The sequence below is a fragment of the Ceratotherium simum genome, chromosome 29, assembly GCF_057802395.1.
Source record: "Ceratotherium simum simum isolate JZ-2026a chromosome 29, ASM5780239v1, whole genome shotgun sequence".
NCBI lineage: Eukaryota > Metazoa > Chordata > Mammalia > Perissodactyla > Rhinocerotidae > Ceratotherium > Ceratotherium simum.
The window spans coordinates 1,612,407-1,629,797 of record NC_141928.1 but is presented as its reverse complement, the minus strand read 5'-3'; the positions used below and the strand labels follow the sequence as shown (position 1 = coordinate 1,629,797).

Here is a 17,391-nt window from a genome sequence, read left to right as displayed (position 1 = left end):
GGGTTCGGATCCCGGGCGCGCACCGACGCACTGCTTCTCTGGCCATGCTGAGGCCGCGTCCCACATACAGCAACTAGAAGGATGTGCAGCTATGACGTACAACTATCTACTGGGGCTTTGGGGGAAAAAAATAAATAAAATTATTAAAAAAAAAAAAAAAGAGACAGTGTGCTGGCGGGGTGCACACATCCCCCTAGGGCAGCCCTGCCGCTAATGCAGGGCCAACAGCTGGTGGTGGCGAGGAGTCGTGCGCACACACACGTGCGCGTGACTCTGGGCAGGGCCTGGGGTCCAGAGCTGGGGTAGCTCCCCAGGGAGCCCTCCTGGACCACCTCCCATCCCATCCCATGACAGCCACGCTTCCCAGCTGCCAGAACCCAGTTATCCAACAGCCACCCAGGACTCGCTTCGCAGATTCTGGGAGGGCCACGCCGGTCAGGCGGGCCCAGGCCAGTGGCATTTTCTCGGGGGCCCGGGGCTTGCCCAGGGGGTTGGAGGGGACTGGGGGCCACAGCAGGTGTTTCTAACCCTTGAAATGGGCTGAATGGGAGGGGTGGACCCAGGCCCAGAGTGTGAAGCCACAGAAGGGATGCCTTATGGATCCTCGTGTCTGTAGGATGCATCCATTTAATAGAAGGTTCCAGCAGTGACTGTGCAAAACCCAACAATCACAGAGGATCCAGGGCGGCAGTCATGAACAACCGGCCTCCCAGAATCCCTCCCTCGCTGAGGAGGAAATCTCTGATCCAGAGGCGTGGGCCAGCACGTCAGTGCTGGGCTGTGCTTCAGATCGGAGGTCAAAGGGGCTTCCAAAGGTCTGTGGAAATGCACCGCCCCCCCCCCCCCCGCCCGACGTCCCGCCAATGCCGTGGCTGCAGAACTCAGTGTAAAAATGGAGGAAACGGCGGTTTCTGATTCTTCCCCACAAGGTCACTGGTTGCGGGAGCCCCAATGTGTCGCAGGACCCCTCTGGGGTCTCACGGCAGCCCCACGCCCTCCTCACACGCCAGGGCCGTGAACACACACTCCCAGCCCCCAGCCTCAGCGAGTGGCTTCTGCCTTTCCTTTCCTTCTGGAAGGGGCTTGCCGCCGCATGGTTCTGAAGTGCTCACCCACATAGGAGCCCCTCATGGCCCAGCTGTGGTCCAGACCCTCACAACTGTGTGTCCAAGACCAGCTGGGACCCACGAGAGCCGAGGGCAGGCCCCGATCCGAGTTAGACATGGGTAGTACACAGCCGTGAAGACGTGGGCTCCAAGTGTAGCCGGATGCAGCACGTCCCTGCTCCCCCCACGTGAGCTCTGAGTGCGTCTGTGTGCACGTGCGTGTTGGGGGCCCAGGGCTCGTCCCCTCCCCATGCAGCCTTCCCTCCATCTCAGCCAGACCTGGTCACGAGTTGCGGTACATGTGTGTAAAGAGACAGGGATTGTACAGATTTGTAAAAAAACAGGTTAAAAAAGGCTTCCCCGCCAGCTTCCTGCGGTGCCCGAGGGCGGTCTCCTCTCTTGGTCGGTTTCAGGAGCAGCTCTGCCCCGGTGGGCCAGGCCAGCATCACAGGGAGGACCATGCTGGCATGACAGGTCCCTGCAGGCTCCATGCATCACGCTGCGTGCCGACGGGGCGGGCACAAGGTCGGCTCTGGGGGGGGCTTGTGCAGGGCTGGCTCAGAGCTGTGTCTCATCGCGAGTCTCAGGGTTGCAGGAGGCCAGCTTGTTGCTGTAGCTGCTCTTCTGGCTCTGGGAGCTGCTGGCCATGTGGGCCAGGGGGTCCGAGCGGATGAGATACCTGCAGGGAGGGCGGGAGGACCCTGGATGCCACCCTCCGCCCAAGGAGGCCGGCGAGTAGGCGTGGCCAGGACGCCCAGTGTGGGTGCACAGTGTCTTTACACAAGGAGCGGTGGACGGGGCAGGTGTCCGCACTGCTCGGGGATGAGGTACTTACACAATGTCGTTGGGCTCCAGCCTCGTGTCGGGCGGGGGGTTGATGAGGACGTAGGAGAGGGTGTTCTGGTGGTCGTTCATCTCATCTGCAAAGGAGACATGGCCCCAGCAGGCGGTCACCACTCAGCCTCCGCTCGCCTCTGCTCTGCCAGCCTGGAGGAGCCGGGAGCTCCGGCCATCCTTCCTGAGCCCTTCGTCCTGGCGACCCCATCCAGGGCCGGTCGACCCTGACAGACACCTGCCCCCGGCCCCTGGCCTGCACAGGCAGGGGTCAGCCATGAGGTGCAGTGGGCACTGGCTCCGACCCAGAACCTGGGCAGGGTGCTCCGCCTGAGCAGCCTGAATCTCACGATGTGGTGGCCCTGAGCAGAGGGGTCAAGCGCACCTGCACACACCTACCACCTGCATAAACCCCTGCGCACCTGTGCACACCTATATACGAGCACACACCCCTCACCCAGACCTCAGGCTCCCCGCCCCCAGTGCCCTGCATCCCTGGCCTGGGCAGGCCACCTCCGCTCCCCTCGCTCAGCACTCTGCTTTGGACTCATGTCTTCTGTTTCTCAAAACCTGCCCCTGCAGCCGTCAGCCCATAGGAGGGGCCCCTATGGCACATGCAGGGCCTGGGCTGCTGCCCGTCACAGGAACAGCCCGGTGTCCAGCTCCTGGAGCGGCCGTGAGGATGGACCCGCAGGGGCGAGACCAGGTTCTGGAGAAACACTGGTCATCTCACAGATGTCTCCCTGGCCAAATACAGGGACAGGCTTGGGCACCATCCCGGCAGTGGCCCCGAGTTCACTGGCAGGGAAATGAATGCCTTGTGGCCTCAGTTTACCCATCAGATGATGTGAAAAGGCACCTCCTGACCCAGGACGGGGCATCAGGGGACAGCCCTCCAGAGAGGTGGGGGCCCTGGGTGGCCTGTGCCCCTGGATCCTCCCATTTCCTTTTCTCTGCACCGTCCCCTCCCATCGGGAGTGTACTGGCCGGAGCGACTGAGAAAGGAACAGAACCCTCTGCGAAGTGGGGGAAGCTGCCGGTTGGCCAGCCCAGCCGGGGGCTGCGTCGCATTTCTCTGAACTGGGGAGTTCAGAGCCGAATCTGGCGCTGGATTCGGGATCCCCACAGAGGCAGGTTGAGCACAGCATGCTTCCTGGAGGCAGGTGAGGGGCACAGGCTGGGACTGGGGGGGCCAACGGGCATGCACAGACCCTCTGGCAGTCTCCTGGTGCCAGCCTCTGTGTCCACGTCCAGGACAGGAGAGCGAGTCGCTCTACCCTATGGCCACGGCTGTTTCGGCTCTTTTACCCAGACCCACGGCCAAGGCCTTTTGATGGAAGTGGCTGGCCGCCGGGCGGGGGGCCCATGCTGGAGGCTGCGTGGGGAGGTGCCTCCCAGCCCCAGTGCCCAGCCTGCATTTCTGGGTGGGCAGCAGGGAGGAGGGGCGCACAGAGTGGGCAGTGGAGGGTGACGCAGGCGGGAGAGTCAGACAGCTCTTGCAGGCTCCTGGGGACCCCACACCCCTGACCACAGCCGCCAGTAGGGTGGCCATGCTGAGACACACAGCCAGTTGGGACGACGACCACGGAGAGGCTCTCGTCAGGCCAGGGCCCTCCCCACCTGGCCCGGGCCCCTGCTTCTCCCCTGGGGTGGACGGACCAGAGGTGTCCCTGAGACTAGCCCAGCTTGGGGCTGGACCGAGCCAGGCCCGGCTTTGTGCTCCTGGGGGCTGGGCTGAGAGGTGCTGGCCAGTCCCGAGGCACTGACTCCCGTCTCCCCAGGACAGGCCAGCTTCACCATGCTGGCTCTGCTGATGAGGGTCTGGCGGGGGGGCAGGGGCTGGCGATGGCTCTCCCGGCAGATGACCCAGGGCAGTGCCACCTCACCCCAGCCCCCATCCGCACCCTCCCGCCTGGTATTCCAGGCCTCCGTGGGGGCCCCCGCCTCCGCCCTGACCCCGCAGACCAGACTCCCAGCCCCACGGCCCTGGGCCCCATCCCCACACCTACCAGAGCCTCAGCCTCCTCCTCTATGAATTGGGGTTAGCGCCTCCCTCCGAGGGTGGCTGTGAGGAAGGGGTCGTGTCTGCACCTTGGGGCTGGGGGTGTCTCCTTCCTCATCTGCGTGCAGCTGGGGGCCTGCGGGCCGGAGGGGCCTCATGACAAGGCCCTCCCCGGGGGGGGACCACTCCGCAGTCCTGGCTAATGGGGTCACCTCCCCCCAGGATCATGCCACTCCCCTGCTTTTACGTTTTGGCCCAGGTGCCTCTCGATGTCCACGAATGGGGGAGCTCAGGAAACACCACCCAGTGAGACCTGGTGACCCTGAGGTGAGGCCAGCCCTGCTGGAGCCTCGGGGGGAAGCAGGGGTGCAACTGGGTGCAGGGAGAGGGCAAAGCAGCCATCCCGTTCATGGAAGCCGCCAGACGCGGACCCGTGCTGGCTAAGGGGTCTTCCATGAACGCCACCACGGGTTGCGGGTAGGGAAGAGCACAGGAACTGGAGAGATGCCAACACTTCGCCTGCACAGGCCCCACCGGGCCGGCTCCTGACAGATCCCGGGCTGTGAACCACAGAGGTTTCCATTCCCGGGCCTGGGCCTGTCCCCACGCGGCTCCCAGCAGCCGCAGACAGTCCCACCTGAGCTAATGCCTGCCTGGGCACAGGAGGCCCCGTCAGCTCTGGGGTCACCCCTGAACGGGGGGCTGCTCCACGGGGCCTGGACGCGCAGGCTCTGAGCTCCCCTGGGGCTGCAGGGAGCCCTCTGCTTTGACCTCTATCAGGGTCTCAGGGCATGTCTGGGGAGTATGGGGCATACTCCTGGAAGAAATGGGGTGCCCAGTCAGCATCCAATCCCCCAGACGAGAAATAGGGTGTAGACGGGCTTAGCGTCACTGAAGACAGAGACCCCCTCTTGAAGCCCCAGCTGGACTGGTCAACTGTCCACCCGGCTCAGCCCACGAAAGCTCAGGGCGGAGCAGACCCCAATCCAGGCCTCGCCACGCTCCACCACGGGGGGTGTGGGATCCTGGCTGGGACCATCCATCCGGATGTGTCCCAAGACCTGGGGGGCTCAGGGTCCTCGGGCATCTCAGGGGCCGGCTGCAGGCTGGATGGCCCGCCTGCGCAGTCAGGGCGGACGTGGACAGCAGGGCTTATCTCCAACGACAAACAGTCTAAGGGGAGGTGGGGTGACCGGAGGCTCCAGCGCAAACCACGCGCCTCCTCGGGGTCAGTTCCGTTACCAACAGATGGAGGAGGGCGGCGTCAAGTCCCTGCAACGGGGCAGGCTGGGAGCACGTGAGGCAGGGACCCTCGTCTCCTGTCCTGTCTGCCTGCCTGGCCGGGGCGGGGCGGGCACCAGGCTGCCCGTTGGCGAAGCGTTGGCATGCCCCCTTACGCGGCAGCCCACGTCCGCGGGAGCAGAATTACCTTGCAAATATCCCAGGTTTACCCGATTCATGACATCACTGGCTGTTAAATTTGCTACATCCTCTACGGAGCACACAGGAAGAGGGACAGACAGAAACAGAGAGAGAGAGAGAGGTCAGCAAGCAGCGCAGGCCGGCACAGCGGGGTGGGGCAGCCAGCGCACGGGGAGGCCGTCCACGTGGGGACGCAGTGGCCAGTGCCGCCGCCTGGGAAGTGAGTCTGTCACTGAACGGGAGTTGGCTCCTCCTCTGCAGAGCTCGGGCGGGGGCGGCGGGGGTCGCGGAGGCCGAGGGGCAGGTGCCAGCTCTGGGGGTCGGTGGGCTGGAGGCCCCGTCTGCCATACTCGCCGTGGGGCCGTGAGCACTGGACACCCCACTTGGAGCCTCGGCATCAGTACCCACTGGAGAGGGTGACACCAGCCACCTGGGCAGGGACGCTGGTGTGGTGGGGGTGGGGCTGGGACGGCTCTCGTGGGTCGCCTGTCCCCCAAACCCTGGCCTCTGAGCTCCCCTCAGGCCCAGGTGTGCATGGCCAGCAGACGGCGTGGCCCGAGTGACCCCTGGGCAGCTCCTGGGAGAGCCCCGAGCCACCTGATCCCACTTGGAGGGGGCTCCAGGGCCCGACCCAGGCGGCAGATGGCAGGAAGCAGGTGAGGAGAGCGGGTGCCCGCTGCGGGACAGAGCCAGGCCTCAGCGATGAGCAGAGGCCCCAAGATGGACCCAACGCAGGCCAGAGCCTTGACCTAGCCCAAGATGTGGATGCGGCCAGACAGCAGCGGGGAACTTGGGTCCCCTTCGGCCCCATCAACAGAGGCAGCATCTCTAGAGTGAGGGAGGGGATGAGGTTCTCTCTTCTGAGCCAGCCAGGGCACCCCAGGCCTGTTCTTGGTCAAGGTAACAAACTTCTTCCCAAAACAAGCTACAGAGAAAAGGAAGCTGCATGAATCTGCTGACAAGATGAATGCCTGGCGGTGTGTGTGGGGGGGTGTCACTGTGAAGCAGCAGAGAGGGGGCAGCTGTGCCCCAGGAACAGCAGTGGGGTCCCACCAGGCCAATGGAGGAGGATCCTGGTGCCGGGCCATTTGCCCAGCTGTCCCCAGACATGCTCCCCGCACTCTGGCTGCCCGGGGGCTCTGGGGTCTCCCTGCATGTCCCTGATCCCAGCGGGACTGGCTGGAGGTGGCCAATCTGTCTCCAACCAAGCCTGAGCCCTGGGCTTTCACGGAGCCCCACCGGCCCTCCCCACCCACAGGCCCCTCCCGGGGAGCGCTGCCAGCTCTGGCCCTTATTTCACAGATGGGGACACTGAGGCCGCAGGGTAGTGGGGGTGAGCCTTCCTTATGGGGTTCGGGACCAGTCCTGGGGGATCTGGCGTCCTCCCCAGCCCAGAGGGGCTCTGACCCTCCTCGCAGCAGAGGCGGGTGGGCGGAGGCCAGAAGGCAGACGGACAGGTGGACGGATGGGAGCCGGGCCGGCGGGCCCCTGGGCGCGGTCAGCTGGCCGGCGCGCCGTCCTGCGGGCCTTACCGTAGCCGGTGGTGGGCAGCCCCAGGTGCTTCATGCGGTTCTTGACCAGCTCGGAGAGCTCCTGGCGCTCGGAGCGCCGGTGCAGGCTGAGCTGCTGCTGGCTGATCCACTCGGCGGCCGCCGTCTTCCCCGCCGGCTTGGGGCTCTTGCGGCTCAGCCTCCGCGCCCACGGCAGGCTCTTGCGCCGCAGCAGCGGGTGCTCGGCCGGGTCGCCGCCCGCCGCGTGCCGGCCGTGCGCGCTGCCTCCGCCGGGGCCCGCCCGCGCGCCCCACGGCCCCTTGGCTTCCCGCGTGTCCTCGCAGTCCTCCACGCTCACCGAGATCTGGGCCTGGATCTGGGACTGGCCGAGGCGGGAGGGTGAGGGCCGGCGCGGGGCGGGGGCGCGGCCGGGCTGGGCGGGGCGGGGCTGGGGTAACCGGAGGAGAACAGTCCAGCCCCCTGCTGCTGGACCCCACCGCTCAGGGACACCAGTGCCATTTCTCCACCTGGGAGGCGTGGCCAGGCGGAGCCCTCCTGAGCGCACACAGCCCAGCTGGGCCCTGGATGCAGGTCTGTCTCTGCTTTGCCAGCTGGGTGAGGGCAGCTCCCTCCACCTGGACCTCTCTGGGCCCTCGTTTCTGTGGGTCCCTCCAGGCTCCTGCATGTCCTGACTTTGCCATGGGAGGATCACCCCTCTCTGTGCCTCAGTTTCCCCATCTTGGGGGTGGGTGGGAGAGAGTGGGGGGGCGGGGAGCATCGTGGACTGGGAAGCCCCAGGGCCTGTGCATGGCTCTGAGGCCCAATGAGGCTCTGGAGGTGATGTGGGGACCCCCACCCAGGCAGCACCACTGAGAGGCTGGGGGCGTGGAGGTTGGGCCAGACCAGCAGGGGGACACCTGCCATGATGGGGGACACGGCAGGACATGCAGATGGTATATGGGCTGGAGGAGCCTGGGCTTCCCACCTCGGGCCTCAGTTTCCCTGTCTGTACAGGAGGGTGATGCCATGAGCCCTCTCTGAGCTGCACCACGGCTGACACATCCTGGGGATGTGCTCCCTGACCTGCTGCTGCCCAGGGCCCTGTGGGTGCCGGCGCAGGCAAGACTCTTCACACACCAAGAGGCTTCCACGTTAAGGGAACTCGTGTGGGTTTGAAGGGGCCACTCACCTGGGCTCTGAGGTCATGGGGCTGCAAAGGAAACCAGGGAGAGCCTGGGTGCCTGTGGGGGCTCCTGCCCCTGCCCCCCAACGCAGCCTGAGTCCCTTGTGAACACAGGAGCCCCACGTTGCCCTCAAGCCTCCCCTCCCCGACTTGAGGGTCACAGCCACCTGACCACATGCCCCACGTACGGCGGCACATGGACCCAACCCTGAAATGGCCTGACAGCAAAGGCCCAGATCCCCCAAAGAAAACGGGGGTGGCACGGGTCACAGAGAAATGGGGGGGCTGCCTTAGTGTGAGCCACCCCCCTACCCGGCTCCCCAGGAGCCCCCTGACCCCCGCGAACCTCTGAGGTGGAGAAGACGTGACACTCAGTCCTGTAGATGCCGATGGGGATCTCGGCGCTGGAGGAGCAGAGCTTCTGGAAGAGGCGGCCGTAGGTGCGGATCCACAGGTCGTCCTCGGAGATTTTCATCTGGAATGTCGGGAGCCCTGCGCTGGGGGTGGCCTTGGTGGGCGGCGGTGCCTGGCGCCCCTTGGCTGCTGTGCTGACCCAGAGGTGGGTGACCAGCGGCCTCCCCAAGAATGGCCCGCATGCCCCCGCCCGGCCCGGCCCCGGTCACTTACGGCACAGAGGTAGCCAGAGCCCGGCGTGGTGTCAAGGCCCAGCAGCAGCCTGGTGATGGAGATAATGTAGTCCTTCACGAAGGACTGGCCAGGGAGGGAGGCGCAGTGAGGCTGGGGCCCCGCAGGTGCAGATCCGCACCGGTACCCCAGGGGCATGCCTTGTCCTCCCGGACATGCTGCCAGGCACCCACAGCCTCCCGCACTCTCCCACAAAGCCACCTGCTTGCCCAGTCCCCGAGCACAACTCGACCAGCAGACAGAGCTGGGAAGCCTTTCCTGGCCTCAGTAATTCACTCGGCCAAGTGCATTAGGTCAAAAGGGGTCAGAAAGCCAAAGGCTGCTGGGGGGCAAGCCCAGGGCAGCACCCTTTTGGAGGAAAAGGACTGGGGACATTTCCAGGTGGATTTTTGCTGCTCCAGGCAGGGATGGGGTCCAGAGCCACCCAGACGTGGCTGCCTTACAGGGACCCAGGGAGGGACGTGCAGAGGGAGGCACATTGCTGGGAACTGGGACGGGACCCCGGCCAGAGATGGAGAGACAGGCTGGGGCTCCCGGCCGGGTATCGCGGGCCCTCCCTGCCTCCCCTGCCGCTGACCTGATAGAGCAACGTGTCCAGCATGCTGATGCTGAAGACGCGGCCGGCGGCAAACGGCAGGCGGAACATGAAGGCCAGGTTGGAGCCATTTTCCCGCTCCCTCTGCAGGAAAGGACGCCTCGGGGTGGCTGGTGCCCAGGGCACAAGCGTGTGCACACGCGTGTACACACATGCCCTTGTGTTGAGTGCAAGCACCAGCAGACAGCTGACCACTGCCCTGAGCACCCCCCACACGTCCTCCCACACACACTCGGGGCCAGAGCTTGGGAGTAAGAATCCGGGGCTCCGACGAGAAGAAAGTGGGGCCCAGGGCCGGCCCACGGGCGTGTGACCAGGGCAGTCACACAGGGCCCCACGCTTGGTTCAATGCTCCGCTGTTACCACCCTGAAACTCTTAATAATCTCGGTCATTTTATCCTTGAACTTGTTTTGCAAGTGAAGTCTGATGGGACACGGGAGCCTGTGCGTTCCTGCCTCCCCATTCGTTCATGGCGTCCGCGACGTGCTGTGAGCGTGGGAGTCATTCGCTAGGCCCGCCGTGTGACCTTCCTGGGGCTGCTGGAACAAATTACAAACTGAGCAGTTTAAAACAAGACAGATTTATTCTCTCCCAGTTCTGGAAGGCGGAAGTCCGAAACGGAAAGAAGGAATCCAGGTGTCGCAGGGCCACCCTCCCTCTGGAGGCTCTAGGGGAGAATCCTCCACTTTGCTGTCCAGTTTCTGGAAGCTGACCATACTCACTGGCCTGTGGCCCCTTCCTCGGTCTTCAGAGCCAGCAGTGTAGCACCTTCCCGTCTCCGACTCTGACCCCCCCGCATCTGCCAAGTCCCTTCTGCCTGGGCCTATTCTGCATGGTACTGGCGGTGAGGACGGGACGTCTTGGGGCCGCACACGGTCCATCCAGGACTCAGGAGCTCTGGCCGCCCCCCGAGGCCGCACCTCTGGCCGGAACCAGAAGGAAGGTGAGAAACACACCATGGCCTCTGTCACGTGCTACTTCCTGCAGTGGCAACTCCCTTGGCTGCAGATGACACGGAAGGGAAGGGGAGACAGGCCCCCTCGGCACAGCCCCGTCCTTTCAAGCAGAGAGCCAGAGGGCGAGGGCGGTGGAACGTGGTGTTAACAGCAGGGTTAGTGGTGGGCAGCGTTTCATGTTCCAGTAAGAACGATGCGTGTGTGAGCCACGGAGCGCCCACTGTGTGGCCAGTGGCTCCAAGCTCAGTACCCTCACACCCGCATTCAGAGCTCGTGTGGCTCGTCACCAGGGTGAACAGTGAAGCTCCTGAGATGATGAGAAATGTCAATTCTCCTTTACTCAGAACAACACTAACGAATCGAGAAGAACAGAACCGTGACAGGTCGAGAGAGAGACCACCCAAGGGAGGAAAACCTTGGAATTTTAGTGCCTCTAGCAGAAAATTTCCCTGCTTTTTGAACATAGGGCCCACATTTTTCACTCTGCACGAGACCCTGAAAATTCTGTAGCCGGCCCCGGAGGGATCCGGGGCTTTAACTGGAGCTTCAAGGTTATAAGTGACATCGAGACGCAGGGACACGTGGGGACGAGCCCTTCCCGAGAACCACGGGGCCAGGAAGCGTCGGGGACAGAGCGGGAACCAGAGGCAGGACTGGACGGGCAGCCCAGGCCCAGGCAAAGCCGGTCAGAACTAGGGTTCCTGGCTGGAGGTCAATGTCACACACGCTGAGAATGTCAGAACAATGATGCCACAGAGGAGCCTGAGTCCTGGGGACCAGGAGGGGATAGAGGTAGGGGGCGGCCCCTCGTGTCTCATGTCCAGTTCTTGGAGATCTTCGGGAGAGCAGCCTCGAGGGAGCCACTGGAACAACGCCCCCCAGCGCCCTCCATCACTTCCTTACACGCCCTGTGTTCTTCTGCGACCGCTGTCTCCTGGCGAGGCTCGCTTAGCTGGGTGACAGGGACACTTCCAGTGTTACTGCAATTTCTCCTTCTCGTGTTAAATCTAATTCAGGTACACAGGACCCGTCTCATGTGGGGTCATACCTACAGCATCCCATCCTCCCTCGCCACGCTTCCATGGAATCCTCTCTCCGCACTGCTGCCATGCCTGGGCGTGGGAGGTGCCGGCTGCACCTGGTAACCTTATTTACTTTTTTCTTTATGCATCTCAGTGTTCCTTGAAGTAAAATCTGTATTTATAATAAACATGCACACTTTTATAAAAATAAATTGCCATTAATTTCGTTAAAGAAATGTTCCCAGCTGCCCCCGTGGGAGGCCGGTCCCCATTTGTTGGACCATCTGTTCAAAGCATCGGGAGCCGGGACGTGCCTGGGGTGGCAGAGACCCTCAGGGGACCCCAGGCCAAGTCCAGTTAGGGTGTGAGAAGATGTGGACTCTGGGGGGGGTCTCCCATAGGCCTGGTACCTGCCGGCAGTGGGCACGACGGTGGCTCTGACCATCTCGCTTCCCACAGGGACCTCAGCCCCATGTCAGCCAGGGGGAGCCCGGGGCTGCTTCCCAAGACAGCCTCCCACGGTTACTCAAGCTGACGTCCTGACTTCTCTCCAGGCCTGGGTCACGGAACCACAACAGGGTTCATCATCCTGAGGTGGGGACTGGGCCGCACCTGCCACTGGAGGCGATGCTGTGGGGGAAGGAGTGATTGATTGGTGATGCCTGCCACAGAGGAAAGGGGTGGGAGATGGATTTGTGATGTCTGCCACGGAAGGAGTGGGAGCCCGCGTGCTGCGTGTTTGTGACTTGACCTACTTCAAGCCTCCCTCCTGGAACGGGGCAGGTGGGAGGCCTGCGAGGAGCTGGGTTTGCCTGAGGGAAGGTGGTGAGGGAGGGAAGTGCCAGGAGGGCATCTAGGACGGGGTAGCCTTGAGCCTGATTCCATGCCGGTCACCCCATCCATGCTCAGGTCAGACTGGATTTTCCTGATTCTGAGAGACCCCCTCAGATCCGGGGGAGCAGCCCAAGCATCTGGACACAGAATCCCAGCACGCTGGGGCTGCCAAGGCTGCTTCCACCTGCCAGTCTTTCCACAGTCCAGCTTCGAGTGATGGAGGCTCAGCCCAGAGGCTGCTGGGAGGGGGCTCTGAGCCGGCCCGGTGGGCTGTCCTGTGGGCTCGGGACCAGGAGCGGCCCCAAGCACTGGGCCGGGCAGGCTCCAGGGAGGGCCTGGTGGGAGGGGCGGTGCGGGCACAGCCCTCTCCTGGGCAGGACGGTGAACTGAGGTCTCGGGCTGCCGGCCGAGGCAGGGGCTCGTGTCTCCCCCGAGGGCCCAGAGGCCGCCTGTCTGGCTTCCACCTGCCACTCTGGCAGGAGTGGTGCTTCAGGGTCCCCATGGGCCAGCTGGTCCAAGGCTAGGGGATGCACGTCCACCGTCCATCTGGGTTCAGGGCGGATGAAGCTCCAGGTCTGTCCCTTCTGTCCGGTGTTGATGGCAGGCCCGGCTTGGGCGGGCGGTGGCCCGGGGGTCTCCTCTCCGTGGCTCGGGGCCAGCCGCTCCCTGATCAGGACTTCAGCCCAGGCTGGGGAGCACGGGGCTCGCAGGCAATGGTTGCTGCTCCAGCCGGTGGCCGGGGCCTCTCCCGTGACTCACCTGCTCCCTGGTCTCGCCCCAGCGCGGCCTGAGTGCTGCCTTCACCCTAACACGCGGGCCTGCCCCCTCAGCAGGGGCCTGAGTCAGTGAACGCACCAGCTGACACCACCAGGGCTGCGCTGCCTGTGCCCCTGGCTGGGGCATGTGTCCCTCGTGGCTGGTCCCCAAGCCCCTGGGCTCTATACCCAACCCCAGCCGATGCCCTTCATGGAGCCCAGAAAAGCTGATTCCAGCTCTGCCAGGGCTCTGCTGTGTGACCTAAGGCAAGCTCCTGCCCTCTCTGATCCCCAGTCCCTCGTCTGTACTGGGGGTGAGCACACGCACCTGCTGGGCAGTTGACGGAATGGACACGTTTCAGGGTGTCTGGGGTGGAGGAAACGAGTGGCCGGTGTCACCTATGTTAGCTACTGACCCGACAGGCAGCTTCGGCCCCAGACACGGCCAGGCCTGGACCCTGCCTTAGGAGGATGGTGTCTGCTCCTGGCCAGCGCCCCCAAAGCTCCGGGCAACAGGATCAAGAGCCGCACACGGGAGCTGAGCCCCCTGACTCCGAAGCCCCCTGGCCAGAGGAGGGCAGGCGCCAGGCCTCCAATGGCCCCTGCTCTCCGCGAGCCCCCTCAGCCCCTTTTGCCCGCTCCCTCCAAGCTCTGATGCTGGCTCTGAACTCGACAGCCCAGCAGGTCAGGTGGGGGCCGCTCACCTTTTCCAGTTTGGAAAGAGCCAGAGAGTAGCTGTCCTTGGCGCGGAACTGCATGAAGCGCATGTTGGACGGGTGGGTGAGCTCCGTGGTGATGCTGAGGCTGGGGAAGAGCCTGGGGGGAGGGGGCGCTCAGGGCGGGGTCCCGTGGTCACGGACGCGGGGAGGGGTCACAAGGGGTCCCGTGGTCACGGATGTGGGGAGGGGGCTCAGGGCAGGGTCCCGTGGTCACAGACATGGGGAGGGGGCTCAGGGCAGGGTCCCGTGGTCATGGACGTGGGGAGGGGCTCAGGGCGGGGTCCCGTGGTCACGGACGTGGGGAGGGGTCACAAGGGGTCCCATGGTCACGGATGTGGGGAGAGGTCACAAGGGGGTCCCGTGGTCATGGATGTGGGGAGGGGGCTCAGGGCGGAGTCCTGTGGTCATTGATGTGGGGAGGGGGCTCAGGGCGGGGTCCTGTGGTCACAGATGTGGGGAGGGGGCTCAGGGCCGGTCCCATGCTCATGTGTGGGGAGGGGTGTCACAGTGGGCCTCCTCATGGCTGAGGGTCTGGCTCAGGATGGGGTTTGAGTCCCCAAGAGCCCCCTGCCGCCCCGTGGCCCCCCGCAGCCCTCACCGGAACATGGTCTGCACGTTGACGATGGTCTTGGCGTCGGCCATGTAGTCCTCCTCGGCGCTCATGGTGCTCTCCTTGTCCACCACCACCAGGTTGTCAGCATAGATGATGCCGCTTTGCAGCAGGCTGTCCAGGCTGCGGGAGAGCCACGTGCTGGGCTCCCTGGGGCTGGGCCGGGGGCCCCGGGCCCTTCCTATGGGTCACCTTGCCCTCCCTCCCCCTCTGTGGGGGGTCTGCGACCACCTGGCCTCCCCACACCCCAGACAGAGGAGACCTTGGAGGAGGAGGGGAGGGGGTCCTTCTGCTAAGAGACGGGTAGACGCCCCACCCGCCGGGCTCCGCAGGGGCGGCCTGGCCTTACTTGTCCACGGAGCCCTCCATGTAGTAGACCATGGGGAAACAGCAGATGGCCTCCAGGAAGTGGTGGTCGGGCCTGTGGGGACAGCAGGCCCTGTGGCGCCCGTCCCGCTCTCCCGCCCGCCCTCACACCCCACCTGGGCCTGCCCTGGGTGAGCAAATGTCCCCCAGGACCACAGCATGGACCTGGGGCCTTTAGAGGACAATGGGCAGCTCTTTATTTTACCCAAGGGGAAACTGAGGCCCCAGGGGTGGGACTTGCCCAGGTCAGACAGCCAATCTGGACCCTGGGCTCTGGGCTGCCAGGCCTCTAGGGGTAAAGGTGCGGGGGCGCAGGCCCTGTCGGGAGCTCACAGTCACTACCAAGGGCCAGAGGGTGTGGGGGCCAGAGCTGGGGAGGAGCTGGGGGCGTCTGCAAGTGGGGAGTGAGGAGTGCGCTTTCTAGTGGGAAAGGACCAGGCCCGGGGACCAGGGTGGTTCCTGCCCCCCACGCCCACCCCAAGGGTCAGAGGCGGGCCCAGGCGGGGCAGGGGCCCGGGGTGGACATGGTGTGCTGAGCCCTCTGTGGCCTCCCTCCACCCTGGCGGGGTCTGCAGACTCGGGGCCCCAGGCCAGGCCTGCACCCTCGTCAGACCCGGGCAGTGCTGACCGGGCCGTGGGGCCGGCCCTGCCTGGGCTCGGACGCCGGCGCCGGGGCTCACTTGTTGTCCAGCAGCAGCACGATGGGGTTGAGCTCCCTGCGCGAGCGGTAGTAGGCCCGCAGCGGCACGATGAAGTTGTACAGCCCGTTGCCCGCCGTCTCCGCCGAGACGATGATCAGCTTGTTCTTGAAGCCGTAGGCCTTGGCGTCCTCGTAGCTGTTGTGCTTGCAGCCCTGCGGAGAGGAACGGACGCTGCCACGGCCGGCCGCGGGGACGCCTCGGGAAGCTGGTCCTGGGCACTCGGCCTGGTTCTTTCCTGGCCTGCACAAACCCCAGGGGAGCTACACGCACCACCAGACCCCCGTCCTCGCCTGCCGGCGGCTGCTCCAGGTCAGCCCTCCACACGGAGCAGACCGGCAAGTGGGGGCCGCGGCGGGGACAGTCACGTCAGGGAGGGAGGGGAGGCGTCTGTGGGAACACGTGGTTTTAGCAGATGCGGAAACGAAGAGACGTGTCGTGTGTGTGTAAACACATTTTGCAGCTCCGTCCACCGAGAGGCCCAGGCGCACTGACACTCTAGGAGCATGCCTGGCGCCCAGATCTCGGTTTCTAAACATCATTTTCCACGAAAAGGAACCAGGGTTCCTTGGAGAAGTGGTTGGTCCCAGGAGCGGAGCAGGGCAAGCCCGAGATGGGCGGGAACACAGTGAGTTTGAAAGCACAAAGTGTTCACAGGAGGCCCTGGAAGCCAGCCTGAAGGGCCCACCAGCAAAACCGGGGAAGTCTGAGCATCAAAATCAGTAATGATCCGTTAGGGACGATGGTGCTGAAGAACAGGCAACGGGTCCTAACCCTCTGAATATCAGGGATCCAGGAGTTCACACTGATGTATGTGAATGAAGAAAACCATCCCTGCGGGAGGAGGGGAAGCGATTCCTACAGCAGATCACTGACAACTGTGAAGGGAGTTTGGAATTGGAAAGCCACCTCGTGACGCTGGGACCAGCTCGTGGGAATTCAGTGCGGAGCGCTCATGTCCCGAGTCTCCACGTCTCCCCTGTTGACTCACTAACCGCAAAGGCAGAAACAGCAGTTTCCACAGTGGAGAAACCTGGGGGCGCCACTGTCCCACGTGATCAATGCTGCACCCACGGGGACGGCTCCAAGGACACGCATCCCCTGTGGGCCTTCCCGCCCCAAAAGCACAAGCCGAGTCTTCTTACGAGAAAACATCAGCACACCCAAGGCCCAGAGGCCCGAGGGAGAGCTGAGGAATGTTCCAGATTGAGGGAGACAGAGACACGACAGCTAAATGTAGAGCACAATCAGGACCGGCTCTCGACCGGAGAGCGTGGCCATGAGGGACAACCAGGCACCGTCGGCGCATTTTCAGTGTGGCCTGTGGATCAGACGCCGTGTCCCGATGTTGGTGCGTGGACTGTGGTCACGAGGGCGCCATCCTCGCTCTCAGGAGACGCTGGTGCAGGAGGGGCGGGGTCCCGCCTGCTCTAGATGTTTCAGAAGACACGCCTCTAACACGGGAGGGAACGTGACCGTCCGTGCCTCTGGGTAAAGGGTCCGGGGTTTCACCCCCGTGTTCTCAGCGTCCCATAAGTTTGCAGTTGTGTCGGAATGTAGTCATGCGGAGGGCGGCCAGCAGGACCCACCTTGTCCAGCCGCAGGCAGCAGAACGGGGCTTTCACGGGCAGGAGGTGGCACAGGGTGGGCGAGCTGCCAATGTAGGGCGAGTTGGGGGGATAGCCCTTCACGTACCTGGGGGGCAGACAGGAGCCCTCAGCACCATGGCCATCCCCACCCTCGCATCCGAGACCAAGTGTGCGCTGCAGGGCCCGCCCCAGGCAGCCACACGGGGGCGCCAAATCCCGCGGACCCAGCCCTGCCGGATGGCCGTCTGTGCAGAGGAGCTCCCTGCTGCTGCCCCCCTCCCACCCAGGAAGCCCCAGGATGCCCGTGATCAGCCCCCAGCCACCCCAGGAAGGAGGTGCAGGAAGGAGGGCTGTGCCTGGACTGCTGTTTTTCCCCTGGGGGTTTGGGGTGAGATTCCATGTAACACCCACATGCACACACAACACACACGACTGTGCACACGGACACATACAACATATGCTATGCACACCTAGATACACACACACACACACACACGAGCTTACACAAGGCCTGGAAGTACAACACTGAGGGGCTCCCCCAGGCACCCCCTCCCTGACAACCCC

General features: G+C 64.2%; 1 protein-coding gene across 1 annotated transcript in view; it reads right to left on the bottom strand.

Moving 5' to 3' along the window:
* Positions 1 to 860: 860 nt before the first annotated feature.
* Positions 861 to 17,391, bottom strand: part of KCNT1 (potassium sodium-activated channel subfamily T member 1) — a 75,600-nt gene continuing 59,069 nt past the window's right edge. Inside the window, exons 20-31 of the mRNA XM_087418768.1 lie at positions 16,828 to 16,933; positions 15,221 to 15,393; positions 14,524 to 14,595; positions 14,163 to 14,297; positions 13,550 to 13,661; positions 9,260 to 9,361; positions 8,665 to 8,748; positions 8,384 to 8,512; positions 8,044 to 8,064; positions 6,897 to 7,236; positions 1,942 to 2,026; positions 861 to 1,785 (exon numbers count right to left, since the gene is read on the bottom strand). Coding sequence (XP_087274894.1) covers positions 1,665 to 1,785; positions 1,942 to 2,026; positions 6,897 to 7,236; positions 8,044 to 8,064; positions 8,384 to 8,512; positions 8,665 to 8,748; positions 9,260 to 9,361; positions 13,550 to 13,661; positions 14,163 to 14,297; positions 14,524 to 14,595; positions 15,221 to 15,393; positions 16,828 to 16,933 — 1,480 coding nt within the window. The 3' untranslated portion in view covers positions 861 to 1,664. The remainder of the gene's footprint in view (positions 1,786 to 1,941; positions 2,027 to 6,896; positions 7,237 to 8,043; positions 8,065 to 8,383; positions 8,513 to 8,664; positions 8,749 to 9,259; positions 9,362 to 13,549; positions 13,662 to 14,162; positions 14,298 to 14,523; positions 14,596 to 15,220; positions 15,394 to 16,827; positions 16,934 to 17,391) is intronic.